This window comes from Artemia sp. Qi Xiang Cuo, chromosome 7 (genome assembly GCF_049724085.1).
Source record: "Artemia sp. Qi Xiang Cuo chromosome 7, ASM4972408v1, whole genome shotgun sequence".
In the NCBI taxonomy this organism is placed as follows: Eukaryota; Metazoa; Arthropoda; class Branchiopoda; order Anostraca; family Artemiidae; genus Artemia; species Artemia sp. Qi Xiang Cuo.
Window position 1 is genome coordinate 59,417,166 of NC_142800.1, and position 19,580 is coordinate 59,436,745.

At 35.3% G+C, this 19,580-nt stretch overlaps 1 protein-coding gene across 2 annotated transcripts in view; it reads left to right on the forward strand.

The window, feature by feature from the left end:
* LOC148950508 (uncharacterized) overlaps nt 1–19,580 on the forward strand; it is an 88,136-nt gene that overhangs the window by 15,000 nt on the left and 53,556 nt on the right. For both annotated transcript variants that reach the window (XM_089092441.1, XM_089092440.1), the window contains exons 2-7: nt 3,679–3,877; nt 6,695–6,891; nt 9,413–9,642; nt 10,584–10,769; nt 13,367–13,524; nt 15,868–15,955. In XM_089092441.1, the coding sequence (XP_088948567.1) occupies nt 3,752–3,877; nt 6,695–6,891; nt 9,413–9,642; nt 10,584–10,769; nt 13,367–13,524; nt 15,868–15,955 (985 nt within the window). In that variant the 5' untranslated portion in view covers nt 3,679–3,751. The remainder of the gene's footprint in view (nt 1–3,678; nt 3,878–6,694; nt 6,892–9,412; nt 9,643–10,583; nt 10,770–13,366; nt 13,525–15,867; nt 15,956–19,580) is intronic.

The following is a 19,580-nucleotide window of genomic DNA, read 5'->3' on the forward strand; positions in this document are numbered from 1 at the left end:
AGATACAGGATTTTGTCCTATCACTAGTAAGTGTGATTTAAGGTAAGACAGCCTCATTATTTAAAACCAATATAACCCATATTTGTTCTCTTGTCCTTGATCCATCAGGTATATTGAACCACATAAATTCTATCTCTCTGATATAAAACTTTCCCTATATTACCCTTTTATGTTGCCATATTGCCATACTATTGCTTGATAAGGGGAGATACTAACAAATTTTTCTTGAGCTCTCTCCATTATTCCCAGAATAGAGCAGTTAAAGCAATATTTTGTCTTCCTAGGCCTTATGCTTTTGCCAACCTCTACACAAATACTGTCAAATATGGTTACTTTGAACCTTGTGGGCTACTTTGAACAAAACAGTACCTCCCTTGTGACATCTACTGGTCAAACATACAATCTCTGTATATTATTGACAAGATGTCATTCAAACAGGAATGACATGAGGTTTGGCATCAGCCATTTCTCTTCTTCACTTTGCCATGTGCATTGTCATTGTCTAATGCTGGTGAACAAGTAACATTGTTCCCATTTGTGTATACTTTGCAAAGTGACGTAATATTTTTAAGAGATGTGCAAAGAGTTGAAATTTGGTAGGCTACTAGAGAAATATTGAATATTCAAGACCAGGCTATTAACGATTTGCTGTTTGCAATGGTTCAAGCAGAGAAGAGTAGAAATGGGGTTGAATGAATAGTAGTGCATTTTCAAAGTTCCTAGCATGCATTCAATGATAGATTGTCAAACTTTTCAGCTGTAATCTTGATTGTTTGTGTCCCTTTGGACTTGGGGTAATTGGGATTAAATATAGTTCTTTCAGGAAGATGCCCTGCACGTATGTGTGCGAGGTTGGGAGTTGATCATATGCCAATTACAATGAAGATAATCTTCAAGAAGCTTTAACTGAGCTTTCAATTGGAGCAAATTATTGTGATGTTTCTACAAGATTCAACATAGCTGTTGGCACTTTGAACAACAAGATGTGTAATTGCTGCAGAGGGGGGATTTTCTTTTGACGAATCAGAAAGTGATAGATAGTTGCATTGTACCACAACATTGGGAACAAGTAAATGCTTTCAAAAGACATCCAAGGTCATGAATGGGTTGACTACTTCTTGAATCACATCTGTGATCTTTCTTATGGCTTAAAATAAAGAATTCCATATTTTTGCAGATGGGAGCTTGAAACCTCTACAGTAGGGTTCTCAAATACGCTGAATCTGATGGTGTGATTTTGACATGAACATTCTTTGACTTTTAGGCGATGTTTCCCCCCTTTTCGAAAATCAGGCAAAGATTCTCAGGCTTGTAGCTTTTGATTGATATATATTTGATTGATTTTGATATATATATATATATATATATATATATATATATATATATATATATATATATATATATATATATATATATATATATATATATATATATATATATATATATATATTTATTAATACCAAGATACGGTAAGCTTTAACAAGCTTGTCGCACACACACACACACACATATATATATATATATATATATATATATATATATATATATATATATATATATATATATATTATTTGAAAAAAACTACGTTTTCTAAAGAGTTAAAGAGGCTGAGTTACAAGGTCGAACCTTAAAACGTGCAGGGATTAGGAGGCACAGTTGGGGGGCTGCCGCCCCCAAACCCCCGCTTTCGCAGCCTTTAAATAAAAAAAAAAGTTTTAAACTGAAAGTAAGGAGCGACATTAAATCTTAAAACGAACAGAAATTATTCCATATATGAAAGAGGCTGTGCCCTCCTCAACGCCTCGCTCTTTACGCTAAAGTTTTTTATTGTTTTAAAAATAAAGTTGTGAGACAGAGTCAAACTTTAGCGTAAAGAGCGAGGCGTTGAGGAGGGCACAGCCTCTTTCATATACGGAATAATTTCTGTTCGTTTTAAGTTTTAATGTCGCTCCTTACTTTCAGCTTAAAAAACTTTTTTTTATTTAAAGGCTGCGAAAGTGGGGGGTTTGGGGGGCGGCAGCCCCAACTGTGCCTCTAATCCCTGTACGTTTTAAGGTTCGAACTTGTGACTCAGCCTCTTTTACTCTTTAGAAAACGTAGTTTTTTCAAATAATTTCTGCACATTTTTGTACAGTTTATTACTTATTATTGCTTGACTAACTGTTAGCTGATCGTGTCAGGGGTTAAAGTTGGGGGGCTGCCGCCCCCAAACCCCCACTCTTGAACATTCTTGTGTTAAGGCTTTCAATTCCTGAATACTCAAATCACGTCGTACAGGGTGCCTCCTAATCCCTGTACGTTTTAAGGTTCGAACTTGTGACTCAGCCTCTTTAACAGCCCCCCAACTGTGCCTCCTAATCCCTGTACGTTTTAAGGGTCGACCTTGTAACTCAGCCTCTTTAAGTCTTTAGAAAACGTAATTTTTTTCAAATAATTTAAAAAAGAAAACAGTTTCTTTTTTAAAGTTTAAATTCAGTATATAAAAAATTTGCTCTAACGGTGAATCGAACCCGGGGTTTTCCGCCTGACAGTCTGAAGTATCAACCGTTGGACTAATGAGCCACAATTGTAATTGTTTTTTAGTAAATGGAATCTATTTTCGCAAAGCAAATTCCCACAAAACTTAATATTTGGTTTTTGGAAAACAGGGAAGGAGTGATCAGATTGAGCTGAAATTTCGAGGATAAGCTCCCAGGCCCCAGGAAAGCTAATCCTCTAAATTTCATCCCGATCAGACTACGTTAAAGGGGGGTTGTGGTGGGAAAAATTAACATGGGCTATTATAGGAAAACGAGGTTTTTCGTAAATGTAAATTCGGGGGATAACTTTTTCGGTCTGAAAATATCAAAAGGCCCTAACAGGTCGAATTCTGCTTTGAATGAGTCCTCATTCACCCGGATCAGTTGCCAACTGTGGCCTGTAGGCGTGGATAAGAAAAAAAGAAATGATGATGAATTTTAAGTGGCTATATTTGTTTTTTGAAAACAGGGAAGGAGTGATCGGATTGAGCTGAAATTTCGATGGATAAGCTCCCGGGCCCTAGAAAGCTTAACCTCTAAATTTCAGCCCAATCGGACAACGTTAAAGGGGGCTGTGGTGGGAGGGTCGAAACTTCCGGCCCAGTTTACCCCATGAAGATAAAGTCGGAGGAGGATGAAATTTTGCAAGTTTCTTAGTTTGAGCTTGGGCTACGAAATGCGATTACCGCCGTCTCTCTGCGACCTCTAGGACCTGAAATCGCTTAACATTGTGGTGGGTCGCCTCTTTATAGAGGCACAAGTGTGCCTATATATATATATATATATATATATATATATATATATATATATATATAATATATATATATATATATATATATATATATATATATATATATATATATATATATATATATATATATATATATATATATATATATATATATATATATATATATATATATATATATATATATATATATATATATATATATATATATATATATATATATATATATATATATATATATATATATATATATATATATATATATATATATATATATATATATATATATATATATATATATATATATATATATATATATATATATATATATATATATATATATATATATATATATATATATATATATATATATATATATATATATATATGCAATCGTACTTTTCTTTATAGGAAATTTGAGGATGAAATTAGATTGAACAATGGTGATGATCTCCTAGACCCATGGCACAGATACATAGCATGGATGGAAGAATCATGCCCGACAGGAGGTGGAGAAGTTCGTGAACTGTATGAGAAATGTCTCATTCAATTTAAAGATTCTACCGAATATTTCAATGACACAAGACTCTTGAAGCTATGGCTAAGATATGTACGATTTTGCTTGTATTGCACTTCTTCTTTTTTTTGCTTATTTATTCAGGTACACACATGCAACACTTTAAGGAGAATTAGTTTTTTGTTCTGGGCTATGGATTGAGTTTATCAGAAAAATATTCAAGGTCTATTATCTGAATCTTTATGTGGTTTAGTATATTTTGTGGAAAGAAAAAAAAAAATCCTAAAGAGTAGAGCAGCAGAGAGGGGATAGTCCTTGGACACAGATGCACGCATGTGTGATTTTAGAGGGAGGATAATAGATGAATTTTCAAGCTAGAGCATGAAACTTTACAAGGAATGTTTTTGGAAAAAAATTCTGTAAATTCCATTGGGGACTGATCCTTTTCAGCAAAATGGTTTTCTGGTAAATAAAGTACTAAGAGCAATTTTCCGTAGTTAAATTTCCGTAGTTAAATTTCCAGTTGTTTCCTTCCCCTCCTTAAACTTCCCGAAAATTCTCTCCTCCATAAAAGACACTGCCTAAGACTTTTCACATCATTTGTTTGACTTCATTTAGAGTATGCCTCCCTAGTCTGGCACTACGCAGTCACCAAAGCACAAACGTAAAAATTAGAGGTAGTACAAAAGAGTTTTAAGAGTAAGATGCAGTCAAGACTAGCTCCCATACCAGTTTCCCTTACATAAGTCCAAACACACCGCTCTAGCTAGGAGGAGGGATGCTTTGTATTGAAGATCTGGTTTTGTATGATGAGCTCTGAGGGTATTCTGTGGAGCTCAGGCGTGATGTTGTAATGAGCACGTAAAGTCCATCAAATGCAAATTCAGTATTTAACCCTTATGCAGTTATACAAGCAAGGGAGTGAGTGAAAAGTATCAAGTCCAAGAATAGATATAAACAAAAAGCATTTCCTTTCTATTTTCAATTGTTTATTCTTCAGTATAAAATTATTTGTTAATATGTGGGGTTTCCTTGGGAAATTTCTGTAAATGACATTAAAATGCGGAAATGTTGGGACAAATAATTCTTCTGGCTCTTATCCCGAAGTTTCTTGCAATCCCATCTCTATATCTATTCTCTTTAAATGAGCAAATGTGTATGTATGTATGTATGTATGCATAGCTTTTTTCTTGAAAAGGCTCCATATTATTTTTAAAAAAATTACACACTGGGATTTTCTGGCCTGAAAAAAAAACGATATAGGTAGGTCACGAGTTTGAGAAAATTTGTTTATAGACTTAATTTTGGAGAGAAAAAATAATTTGAGTGACGTCGTATTTGTGAGCCCATTTCAAGAGCATAAATTACATAATTTTCCCCCCAGGAGGACATATGTAAAATTACATAAGATTACAAATGACTCTGAACAGCTAAAGAAAAAAGGCATGGACCAAGAAACAGCAAAAATCACATCGAAATGAAGGAAAAACAGTGCACAACGAAATATGCTGATAGAAACAAAGCAAAATTACAATGGAATTAAGAAACGTGTTAGTTTGGTGTGCGCGAATCTGCAACGGCTAAACAGGAAGAAGGAATTGAATTAACTCCAAAATGACTTAATTCAATTGAAATTGCTGATTTTTCACCCGAGAATGAAGAAGTGTTATTTTAATAATAAATCTATTTTTCCACGGGAAGCAGAGAAGGAATCATGCCTAAATATCTAAGCCACCCTGAAAAGGAATGAAGTTATTTTGGCGTCTGTGAAGGATAAACTGCACAGAGGCAATTCATGCCAGAAAAAAGATGTGTGATGTCACATTTATGTGCACTCAAAGAGCAAAAATTACATAATTGCTTCTCCAGGGGCGGTCGTATTGTTTTTAGTATCTATGGCACATACAAAATTATAAAAGGTAAAAACTGACCCCGAGCAGCTAAAGAAAAAGGCATGGAACCACAAACAGCAAAAATCTTGATGAATTATAAACAAACATTATGCACAATGAAATCTGCGGTTGGTAGACAAATCAAAATTACAATGGAATGATGGAATTTGTTTAGCGTGTGTGAGTCTATAAAGGATAAATTTTTAATATCTATGACACATGCAGGATTGCACAAGATGGTAAAATGGCTCTGAACATCTAAGGAAAAAGGTATGGAACAAGAAAAATCACTTCGAATTTCAAACAAAATGTGACTTAATACTAAAGAATAACACGGTAATTATGTTATTGGGTAATTTAGATATTTCAGAAATTGCAATGGAATAAGGAACGAGTTATTTTAACGTGTGTAAAGGATAAAAAGAAAGGAAGATCTGCGGCTAGGAGACATGCAACAACAAGCATCACGACCAATCCCAAGAAAATAATGGACAACGAAATCTGTGGTTAGAGGAAAAGCGACACGGGTTATCACATCGAATTGTAAATGAAATCTGTGGTAAGAAGAAAAGCAATAGTGAGAATCACAATGCGTCCCATAAGAAAACAAATCCTATGAAGTGGACCACTCTTTGATGTATTGATAGAAAGGAGGAGTTGAATTCACGCCAGAATTTCTTAGTTCAATTGAAATTGCTGATTTGGTACATCTTTACATAAAACTAAAGAATAACGCGACGATCATGCTGACGAATGATTTGAGAATCAAATTTATACAAGCCTGGCTTGTGCCGACTGCCGGGTATATATATATATATATATATATATATATATATATATATATATATACACGTAGTTAAAAATATATATGTTGTATATGTTAATATGTTTCATATACTAAATTTAAGGCAAAAATCAGTATTTTTTGTCTTAAAGATAGCTATTAACAGTAAATTTTCTGATTAAGCTATCGTTTTTTATTAAATTAAAAAAAGCGTGTGTTCGAATAATATTGCAGATACAAATCAAAGGTGAAAGTTCAGAGGACTACAAGCTATTATATTCAAGAAAGATGTTTCAGACCTTGGCCAAATTTTATATCTCCTGGGCACAGACGTTAGAAAGTATCGGAAGCGCAAAAGAGGCCACAAAGATATTTAATAAAGGAATAGAGAAGAATGCAGAGCCGTCAGATCTACTCAAGTCTGAGTTTAGGTAACACTTTCAAACTGCTCATATCAATGTACGCTGTTTTTCTTGAAAATTTGAAAACTTTAGTATTGTGAAAATTCTTGTCTGATCAATTTAAAGAAATTGTGACATATCAATCTTCTATATTTACGCTAAAATAGAGCTATAGGGGGGGGGGGACTTTAGGTGGGCTATTTTCATAACTTTGGGCGTACTGGAATTATTGCTTTGCTTCTCTTTCTTTTTTAACTTATTTCTTTTGAAACTCTTCTGATTAAATTGGCTGTCTTAAAGTTATGATTTGATGGTCATTTGGGGTTTACTGGGTACCTATGGGTACGTGGGGAGGTAAGGGGGTGTTGTGTGTCCTTCAATCAGTTGTGGTGTTTGAAAAGGGTACTAGGGCTCAGAATTACTATCGAATGAATCTTGAATCTGTGTTGATTCTGAGAAAAAAACTGTTTGTACACTATCATTTGTGCTATAACTTAGTCCTAACATATAAATTATTTGAAAAAAACTACGTTTTCTAAAGAGTTAAAGAGGCTGAGTTACAAGGTCGAACCTTAAAACGTACAGGGATTAGGAGGCACAGTTGGGGGGCTACCGCCCCCAAACCCCCAGCTTTCGCAGCCTTTAAATATAAAAAAAAATTCTTTAAACTGAAAGTAAGGAGCGACATTAAAACTTAAAACGAACAGAAATTATTCCGTATATGAAAGAGGCTGTGCCCTCCTCAACGCCTCGCTCTTTACGCTAAAGTTTGACTTTCTCACAACTCTTTTTTTAAACAATAAAAACTTTAGCGTAAAGAGCGAGGCGTTGAGGAGGGCACAGCCTCTTTCATATACGGAATAATTTCTGTTCGTTTTAAGTTTTAATGTCGCTCCTTACTTTCAGTTTAAAGAATTTTTTTTTATATTTAAAGGCTGCGAAAGCGGGGGTTTAGAGGGCGGCAGCCCCCCAACTATGCCTCCTAATCCCTGTACGTTTTAAGGTTCGACCTTGTAACTCAGCCTCTTTAACTCTTTAGAAAACGTAGTTTTTTTCAAATAATTTCTGCACGTTTTTGTACAGTTTATTACTTATTATTGCTTGACTAACTGTTAGCTGATCGTGTCAGGAGTTAAAGTTGGGGGCTGCCGCCCCCAAACCCCCCGCTCTTGAACATTCTTGTGTTAAGGCTTTTAATTCCTGAATACTCAAATCACGTCGTACAGGGTGCTTCCTAATCCCTGTACGTTTTAAGGTTCGAACGTGTGACTCAGCCTCTTTAACCGCCCCCCAACTGTGCCTCCTAATCCCTGTACGTTTTAAGGGTTGACCGTGTAACTCAGCCTCTTTAACTCTTTAGAAAACGTAATTTTTTTCAAATAATTTAAAAAAGAAACTGAGTTTCTTTTCAAAGTATATAAAAAAGTTGCTCTGATGGTGAGTCGAACCCGGGTTGTCCGCCTAAAAGTCTAGGGTATCAGCCGCTGGACTGTACAACCACAATAGTGATTGTTGTTTATCAAATTGAAGCTATTTTCGACGCAAGCAAATTCTCAAAAATCTTGATATGTGGTTTTTGGAAAACCGGGAAGGAGTGATCAGATTGAGCTGAAGTTTCGAGGATACGGTCCCAGGCCCCAGGAAAACTTATCCTACAAATTTCAGCCCGAACAGACACCGTTACAGTGGGGGTTGTGGTGGGAAAAATTAACATGGGCTAATATAGGAAAACGAGGTTTTTCGTAAATGTAAATTCGGGGGATAATTTTTTCGGTTTGAAAATATCAAAAGGCCCTAACAGGTCGAATTCTGCTTCGAATGAGTCCTCATTCAACCGGATCCGTTGCCAACTGTTGCCTGTAGGCGTGGCTAAGAAAAAAAAAAGAAATGAATTTTAAGTGGCTATATTTGGTTTTTTGAAAACAGGGAAGGAGTGATCGGATTAAGCTGAAATTTCGAGGATAAGCTCCCGGGCCCTAGGAAAGCTTAACATCTAATTTTCAGCCCAATCGGACAACGTTAAAGGGGGGCTGTGGTGGGAGGGTCCAAACTTCCGGCCCAGTTTACTCCATGAAGATAAAGTCGGAGGAGGATGAAATTTTGCAAGTTTCTTAGTTTGAGCTTGGGCTACAAAATGCGATTAATGCCGTCTCTCTGCGACCTCTAGGACCTGAAATCACTTAACATTGTGGTGGGTCGCCTCTCTATAGAGGCACAAGTGTGCCTCCTTGATATGTTTAGGTTTGACTTAGGAAGATTTTCATGGAATTTTTCCAGGAGGCATGGCCTGGTGAATGGATAAGTTCGTTATCAGGCCAAAAATTTGGAGTTGGAAAAGGGCAAAAGAGAGAGAGAGAGAGTGAGAGGGAGAGAGAGAGGGAGAGAGAGAGAGAGAGAGAGAGAGAGAGGGGGGGGTCCTGTCAAACCAATTTTGTGTGTAATCCCTCCTCTCTGTGCAGATATAGAAGCGTATTTTGGAGCTTAAAGCGATAAGTTTTTAACTTGATAATACAGTGCTTGATAATACAGTACTTCTTTTTACTTATTTTAGCAAATTTCAAGCTCGAGTTGCTCGACAGTGTATTGCAGATAACGTTGAACCTGTTCCTGAAACTCAAGATGAAAACAAGCGATCAGCTCTTTCCCGTCTAACTACTCTGCCCTCGGGGGTTGTCCCTGTAGAAAGAGTGTCCTTGAAATCTGCCGGTAGACTTAAGATTGATACACAATCAGTTCCCAATTCAAATGCACTGAAATTTCAAGCTTTTGATGAAAACACAGGTAAGTTCTTTCTTGACATTGCTTCCAAATGCTGTTTGAGCTGGGCTTTTTGGAATCCGTCATCTGCTTTGCAAATTGAGACTCTTGCTTTTCTGAGCAATAGCCCTTTTCCTTTGCCGAAACTTCTTGTTTTTTTCTTCAGCTTGGATATTACTTGTCCCCAGAAAGAAAAATAGAAAGAAAGAAAATAAAGAAAAAAAAGCAACATATGTGATATAAATTTTAGCCCTTTAAGTGTCATTACACTAATCAGTTATTTTGTCATAAGCTCGAAAACTGGGGATCTTTATAGAGGTCAAGGTCACGAGTTCAAAATGAAATTTATTGCTTTTATTTTGTAAATATAGTTTCGGAGCCTTTGTGTTCCTTTTTATTTTTGTTACCTCTTTAGTTTTTCTTAATGTCCGTTAAGACAACAATTATCTTAAAGAATCTTGTCTAAAACCATATGCTTCCTGATACGTTTGCTGTAAGGTGAGCTTATTGTTTTGATAGTATGTGATTTTTTCATTTTCAGTTAACCCCGAACAGTCTTTTTTTTAAAAATGTAATAGACTGCAGAATGAACCCGGTTCCCATTAGACATTGGGTCAGTGGTTACCACTGTGGAGGAACAGCCCCCCACACTTTTGAAAATATGAAGACACAAAAAACTGTATCAAAAGAGGAAAATAAGAACTGCTCCCATTTAGATCCTGGTTAAAAAAAAAACAACAGATTTCCGTTTTTTACCTGTGAACCAGGATTATCTAATGCGCAAAAATTCAATCAAGCATTGACTCTCAGAGTATAAGGCCACGAGAATCAACATACTCAACGTTCACTATTGTGCAACTTCTTAGTCGTAGTTAGATCTATAGGATTTACGCGCTCAAGGCTATCCATGACGCTTATAATATGTTTGCCATGGATAAAATATCTTGTCTATGAAATTGTTTTAGGACAACCATTGGCCCTTCCAAGGACTGAATATCCTTCAAAAACTGCTCCTATTGATGCTCAATTAGAACGTGAAAACCAACAGAAGCCGTCCAAGTGGACTGAATCAAAATTAGATTCTCGAGTTCCTATTCCAGCCGTTCCTGTTGGAGCTCAGTTGCCAGATTCGTCGAAACCAAAGTTCAGTGGTAAGACTTTAGGGTACTTGGACATTATATGGGCACTTCTAAAAAGTCAAGGTTGGTTAATGCTAATGAAATAAAATAAAATAGGATGTATATATATAATAGTTTATAAAAAAAATATGGGCTATATATTTGCACATTAGGGGTGGGGGGTAAAGCATTGCATATATTAAATACATAACCTAAACTAACTTAGGTACCTTTTTCTCCCCCTGAACCCAAAAAAACAACAGTTTAAATATTGTAAATTCAAAGAGAAACCACGCTCTTCCATCAATTTAGATAACAATTACCCGCTTTACGAGTCTCCATCACTGCATTCATTCCACTGTCTATAGCCAAAGTGCCCATATAATGCCCAAGTACCGACTTCAGTTTTGTTTTAATCCTGGGGAAGAATTAAGCCGTTCTAGGCCTTTTTATAAAGTTTAGCTGTACCTTGCCTATTTCACAATAGATTAGGGTTGCAAGGTTTGATGTGGATTGTTCATACTTCATTCTTGTTTATATCACGATTTTTTTTATCTATTTTTTTCGAAAAATAAAGCATCTGTTTTATTATATTTTTGGAAGAATGAAACTTCAACTAACATTGAAAGTCAATGTTCAGGAAGTTTTTTTTAAGGCGTGAATTGAATGATTCCAAGTACTTACCTACAAAAAAAAAATGAAGAAAATGAGTTATACTGGAATTAGTAAAAGGGAAGAACTAAAGAGCCAAAGCAATTTCCTTTATTGACACGACAACGAACGTAGAGCTTAATGAATTTGAACCTATATATTGGTAAAAACATCTCTTACTGTAAAGTTAGTAACGGAAAGATCGTATTGTAATTTAATGGGAGAATTGTTTATGGATAAAAGCCACATTTTGATGGGTAAATTTGAACCTATATATTGGTAAAAACATCTCTTATTGTAAAGTTAGTGATGGAAAAATCGTATAGTAATTTAAGATTGAGAGAATTGTTTATGGATAAAAGCCATATTTTGATGGGTAAATTCACATGAACCTTAAAATATGGAGGAGACTTACGATTTTTTCCCTAAATTTTCAATTTCTACATATATTATGCAGTTATTGTTGTGTTTTCCCTTAAATGCCTCCCCTTTTTAAAGGTGCCGTGAAATTTTTGCTTGATAAGGTCTTTTCATGGACGAAAGCCATACTTGAGGGGTAAAGTTCCGTACCCTAAAACCTTGGGGAGATTTTTGATTTCTCCAAATTTTAAGTTATTCATACTATGATAGTGGAATCTTGCTTTATATAATTGGTAAGTGCCCGTAACTCAGTCAATCTCTAATCTGAAAACGATCAGTTAATGTTGAAGGATGGGTACCTGAAACGAGTATTTTTCCATAACACAATGAGAGCGCTCACAGTCGCTGCATCTCACCAGAGTTTATGTGTGTTTTACTTCTTCTTGTTTATGATTGTTGTCCGACTGGGTCTCTTGCTAGCATATGAGTATTTGGCTCTTTCTAACTTACCTTAGTTTTGACATAAATTAAACGGTGTTTTGTCAACTTAGCACCAAACAACCTTGTAATAACGCGAATTCTAACTGTTGGTGGTGAAGCTTCAGCTTCACCATTAACGCTAGTTCAGTAATAACAATAGTTATCACATAACTATGTGTTACTCCCTTTGAATTTAAAGAGTAAAATGCACCCGGAGCATCTGGGGAAAAGTGACAGGAATCGACCTAGAAGCAACTTTAGGATGAATGAAATTCATATAGTATCATGCAGCCATGCTCTCTTGACCGAATTAGAAGTGATAAAAAATATCTCTAAGAGACTAAAAAAGTATTAAGCCAGGAAAGCCTCCCCTTTTCAAAAGTCTTACTAAACACAGCCAATAGTGATAAAGGCAGATAATTTCCTGGATGATTTCATTGCTTGCCGTTATATAAGGTAGCTCTAGCGCGTTTTGGGCTATTTGGGGAAATGCCATGGTGGAATAAAAGGTGAATAATTTCGTAATAATTCGTTATAAACGCGAGGAAGTATGAATTTAACTATTCCCTCTGCGTATGCTTGGAGATCGCTTAAAATAGTGGTGTTTGGTGTTTAAGTATTCTAAAGCGTTTGGTTAGAACTTGCCATTATTATTGATTAAGGATTGGATAAGGATGATGTAAATATATATTATATGTATGTTTAAAGCGTATTTTCCCCTGCTCTTCTATTTTTTCCTGATTTTCTGATTCCAATTTTCGAGAAAGGAACTTGAAGACTTACGAGGGTCTGAATTTGTTTTATTATTGAATTGTGAATCAATGTTAATGTCATCGCTTACAATTTGTAAAAGGTGTACCCTAAAAATCTGGAGAGTTAGTATGGAGCTCTATATTTTTTATTTATGATTCGGAATGCCCATTTTGAACAGGATCAACTTGGTTAGATTGTTCTTTAGTAAGACTAAAGCACCAGGCGGTGAATTTATGTTCTATGGTAGGAAGAATAAAAGTAGTATATAATTTATAGTTGTTGGGCTTGAGGTAACGCTACTGGAGATTCAATGGCCTAATTTATTATATTACTGACTTTGTAGTCACTCTACAGCAAAGTGTTGACTATTATTTTCTTTTCAATAGTTCACGTAGAAGATGAAGCTTATGCTGCTGCAGCGTCAAAAGTCGTGGCTGGCTGTACGTCTGTCCTGAAGTCTCGACCTGCTGAACCTGGTACCAGTCATCTTGTCCAAAGAGAAAATGTAGACATCAATCAAAAAATAATGTGCAGAATTAATCAGGTAATTATCTTGCTGTAATCTGCTTTTTACATTTATTATTTTATCGGTGATTTCGCTAATGTAAACGTCTGAAAGTTATATTTAATGAAAACACCTTATCAATCTGTCATCTCTTGACTTTCGAAGACCATATGTTTGCAGGTTAGAATTTATTAACTTGAGACTATATTTCAGGTATGTAATGAAATAGACTAAAGATATTTTTATCGCTCATGCATGTACTACGGGGGGGGGGGGAGGAGTCCTTCTCCAACCCGAATTTTTTACACCTCTATTCTATTAAGCTCAATGTTTGCTCTGAAAATCACCAATCGAAAAAAATATGTTTCCCATGTCTTTAAATAAATCACTCATAAAGTGAAAATTAATTTACATTTCTCTGTTTATGATTTGTGACCCCGTTATTTGTTCTCTTGATAACTCCTGCATTTCGGTTCCTTAGTAGAAACTGACATTTTGTTTTCTGAGGAATTTTAAACGGTTATGGGTTTGGAATTAGGAAAAAAGGATATCTAAATTTCTTTCAGGGGGTTTAGGTTGTAACTGACAAGAACATTTTCAGGTCCAACAATTCTTATTTTATCTAGGGGATTTTTTGGAATGATCTTTGGGGAGAGGGGGGGGTGGTATTCCTGGCCTCTCCCTCTGCCTTTGGGTATGCTATTAACGTTATCAAAAGACGAATTTAATAGCCTAAAGTTATAAAACACACAATCCATAGTGTTAGGATAAGCGACCACCAGTTACTCCAATGAATATTAAAAAAAAGTTTCTATTTAGCTGTCTAAAACAGAACTGTTTGTTTAAATATTTAAGTTTGATTTGCTTTTCAATTCAATTAATTCAATAGACTGGGTATTATATTTCTCTCGATTTTAGTTCAATCTATTTATTCCAAAATATTTAATTTTTTGCTTCTTTTACCATTACTTAAGTATTATTTATGTTTGGGACATGTATGTGCTACGCGTTAAGGCCGCCTCGGAAAATTTAGCAGTATCCCAAGATTTATTGCCGACAAATTTTAAGGTTTGAGAAATACCGCAAAATATTGAATAATGATGAAATTTATATAAAATATGAAGGTTTTTACGTTTTAAGGGTAATGGTCAAGATCTTGGGAGAAATTCTAAAAATTTGCAGCCCTGCTGTGACCGTTTTTTTAGTAAATATAATTTTTACGGTTTATAAAATCTATAAAATATAATTTTTAAGATGTATTTTTTACGACCTGATCAAAGATTGATCAGGTTGGCAGCTTCACTTACCTTGGTAGAAATTATTAGTAAAGATGGTGGGAGCAGTGAAGATGTTAAAAATAGAATAGCCAAGGCTCAGGGTGTTTTTTCACAGTTAAAAAAAGTCTGGAAGAATTGGAAGATAAATCTGCAAACCTAAATTAGGATAATAGAAGCTACAGTGATGACAGTGGTCAAATATGGCTCTGAAGAAAGGGCGCTGCGAAAAGCGGTTAAAGATTTGCTAGATGTTTTCCAGAGAAATTGCTAAAGGATTGTTTTGGGTACCTGGCTGACTGACCGTATTTCCAACAATAGGCTGTAGTAAAAAGGGGGTTCAATACCGCTCTCTAGGGCTATAATGAATGCAAGGTTGTGGTGGCTAGGGCACGTTGTGCGGATGAAGGATGACAAATTGCCGAAGATTGTTCTTTTCGGCCAACCATCTAGGGCTAAACGGAAAGCAGGTCGTCCCTGTCTGGGGTGGGAGGACGTCATAAAGAAAAATTTAAATGAAATAGGAACTTCGTGGGCGGGTGTAAAAAGGGAGGCTTTGAATAGATTGGAGCGGAGGAGGATCGTGCGTAGCTGTGTTGGCCTCAGGTGGCTTGGTGCTGCGGTGAGTTGTTAGTAGTTAGTAGTAGTATTTTTTACGATTCAAGATCTATACTTGGTTTGTAAAGATATCATTTTACTTATTAGGCCCTACTTATTTTTTGCTGTTTTTTCAATTTGTTTTTAGATAAGTAAACTTTAGGTTACCGTTAATAATTGTAAGAGACAATAGAAACGATTTTATTTTACCTTAAAAAATGTCATAAATGAAAATGATGTGCATGAAATGGTCCAAATATTAACTATGTAATACTAGTTATATTGTTGAAAAACCAGTATATAGACAGTGTTGAATTGTACACGGTCTTATGTGAAACATTCTTTATTAGGTTGTAGTAATAGCTGCAACCATTAGTTCATTCATGGGCTTAACTTCAAAACTATTTTGCTGTCTTGGGTAATTTTTTTTTTTATTTCTATGCACTGGAACTGTGTAGGATAATCATAACGGATTCTGTCATGTTAATTTGTGCTCTTTTCTTTTGTGTAGATGTATGCAGGTGTCATGGAATATTCATTTGAACAATTGCGTGCTATTGAAGAATCCTCAAAAATGGGAGAAAGAGTTGACAAATATGGTAGGATTTTTGTCTCATTTTTTCACATAAAACCCATAAACGAAAAATTATAGGCAAAAAAAAAAATGTTTTCCAAGAGGCTTGTGGTGACCATACGTCCTCCTACCGTCTTGGCTTCTTGGTAAACTTAAATATAACCTCTTCATTTAATGGGATAAAACAATGTTTTTCTTTTTTATACGTTTTGGTCTAAATACAAATTCTGCTAATTTAATGTTGAAATTAAACAATTATAAACTGACAGTATCTCTCATACAAAAAATGGCACAATTTAGCATTTATTGCATACTAAAACCATCTAATGATGACTTACAATCTGAACAAAAAATGAAAGAAAATCAATATGCATAGACAAGCTGAACAAAATACTTAATAAAGTCCAGTTTCGAGTCTCTAAGATAGGTGGATATTCATTGCAAAAAGCCACGGGGTCACGTCAGCAAACAAAATCATAACCAAGCAAAAAAGTCAAGCTTCGAGCCTCTAAGGTACGGTAGATATTTATTGCAAAATAGCCACAGGCCATGGCAGCAAACAAAATCTTAACCAAGCAAAAAATAAGTCCACGGGTCTCTAAAAAGAAAAGTCCAAAAGATATTTATTGCAAAAAAGCTACAGAGCCATGACAGCAAACAAAATCATAACCAAGCAAAAAAAAGTCAAGCTTCGAGTCTCTAAGATACGGTAGATATTTATTGCAAATAGCCACAGGCTTTGGCAGCAAACAAAATCATAACCAAGGGAAAAAAAGTCAAGCTTCGAGTCTCTAAGATACGGTAAATATTTATTGCAAAATAGCCACAGGTCATGGCAGCAACCAAAATCATAAACAATCAAAAAATAAGTCAATCTTCGGGTCTCTAAAAAGAAAAGTCCAAAAGATATTTATTGCAAAAAAGCTACAGAGCCATGACAGCAAACAAAATCATAACCAAGCAAAAAAAAGTCAAGCTTCGAGTCTCTAAGATACGGTAGATATTTATTGCAAATAGCCACAGGCCGTGGCAGCAAACAAAATCATAACCAAGGGAAAAAAAGTCAAGCTTCGAGTCTCTAAGATACGGTAAATATTTATTGCAAAATAGCCACAGGTCATGGCAGCAACCAAAATCATAACCAAGCAAAAAATAAGTCCACGGGTCTCTAAAAAGAAAAGTTCAAAAGATATTTATTGCAAAAAAACCACAGGGTCATGACAGCAAACAAAATCATAACCAAGCGAAAAAAGTCAAGCTTCGAGTCTTTAAGATCGATAGATATTTATTGCAAAAAAGCCACAGGTCATGGCAGCAAACAAAACCATAACCAAGCAAAAAGAGTCCAGCTTCGAGTCTCTAATATATGTTGCAGAAAAGCCACAGGGCCATGGCAACAAACAAAATCACAAGCAAGCAAAAAAGAAAAGTCCAGCTTAGATATATATCTATTGCAAAAGAGCCGCAGGTCCAACAAACAAAATAATAAACAAGCAAAACAGAACACTTAATAAAGTCGAACTTCAAGTCTCTAAGTTACAACACTTTATTTGTGTCAAAACCATAATTTATTGTTTTTTTTTTATAGGAAGAATCATGGTTTTGTGGATAGTAGTATCTCACTAGTCTTAGTAATTGTTTTGTTTTTAATTGAACTCCTTCTGAAAGTGTGCAACATCTGTTGGGATTTCACGCCGCCTAATGCCAGCAGGTCTGTTGGCAATGATGTTCAATATTTGTTCCTCCCTACTAGTTTCTGGACAAAGGTAATCAATTCGTGGCAAGGAAGGGCATATTACCATAATGACATAGCTGCTATGCTAGAACGGTCTCAAAGAAGTGTTAAATTCTAGAATGCTTTCAAGATTATTACCAGTAGTTTAACCCCTTAAGCTAGGCCTGGACAGGAGTCAAACTTCCTTATTACAAATTGTTCCTCGTATAGGTGAAAATTCAGTTCTCTTATGGTTTCATTCAGAGTCAGTAAATTTACTGAGTTTTAGTAATTTAGTAAAACTTACTAAAAGTTTCTACTTATGTAAAAATTACTAAAAGTAAAAAATTAAAAATTACTAACTTAGTAAAAATTACTAAAAGTAAAAGTTTCAGTAAATTTAGTAAGTTTTAGTAAGTGAGTCAGTAAGTTTTTAAAAGTAGATTTTAAGCTTTACGTTAGAAAAAGGGATGTTATTTGGTAGCTATACGCTGATGTAAATAAGTAGCGAAATTCATTTCATCCATTGCTTTTCCCACATTGCAACATTTTTGTCCTACTGACAACACATAATTTCTTGTTCATGGCCACTCTAATATGCATAACTGTCGATTTCGGAGCTTTAGCGGATCAAGCTTTTGCACGTCCATATTGAAAACTTTTGTACATATTATGAGCATAATATCTTGTAGTTAGCGTTTTCATAAATGAAATTCTGAAAATTTCTCATGTCTTATGTACTTTTAAAAGTAAACGTACATATTTCCAAGGCTTTGTCGCTATGGTGGGAGGGGGGAGGAGAAAATAATAGAATATTATGATTCAGTTAATAATGGTTTCTCAATACACGGGAGACGATACACTGCTAGGTCTAGTTTTATGTTTAGGCATGTGGGTGTTTCGGTTTGGAACAATCTTCTGGAAAGCACTAGGATGCCTGAGAGTATGTCCTCTTTTAGAAATAAGATAAAGAATTTTTTTTATGAGTAGGAATGGGTGAGGGGGGGGGGGGGCTTGGCTGTCTTCTGTTAGTTCCTGTGCGCGGTTCCCACGAGGTTTATTTTTTATTTATTTATAAAATTGCATTTTTCTTCTTTTTTTTCCCCCAATATGTAGTAAGGGAGCAAAATATTGAGTCCTGCCACAAACAAATCTGTGTAGATTTTCACGTCGTAGATCTGTTTGATATGATTTTTTTGTGAATATTGGTCTTTAATTAAAATAAATTTCTCTAAGAAAAAATTATGGCCAATAGGAGACTCTTTTTCTGGCCTTAAGAAGTATCTTGGAAATCCCTCCTGATTTCTTCTTTGATTTGATGAAATCACATTAAAATGTGAGACAATATAGATTTTGGCTCAAAAGTTACATTTGATAGTCTCCAGACCCTTTCCCTCCCCAGAAAAATCTGTTCAAGTTGAATGGTTGGTGCACATTCATCAAAGGCAGTCTTTGTTAAAACAAAGCAACCTAAAAAAAGAAGAAAAGCATTGTAATAATTCCAAGTTCGAGTCAGAATTTTACCAAGCTTTGACTAGCACTCATCGAATGGAAATTTGAGAGTCTTAGGGTTCATCTTCTTTGTTCGAGGGCAGATTTCGGTGATGACTCGAATTTACGTAAGTTTTCCATAGCACGAAGCTGTTCATGACTCTCTTACAAAATGACTGTCTTGAGTTTAGCAATGGTCCTCACCTAGAGGATTTTCTCCACTTGAGGTAGCTGCCAATATATTGGAACATAATTACTGGGACATTGTGTGGTCACTCGAAACTAGGTAATACTCATCACACAGTTTTTAAGTATCCGGAAGCAAAATCTTCATGAGGTTTGATCGTCGCTGGCAATCTCTTGCAAATTTCACAGGTTATATGTAGGGACTACCTCCCCTTACGTACAGAGCATCTTAGGCGCTACTGGTCTCTAACCCTCTTCA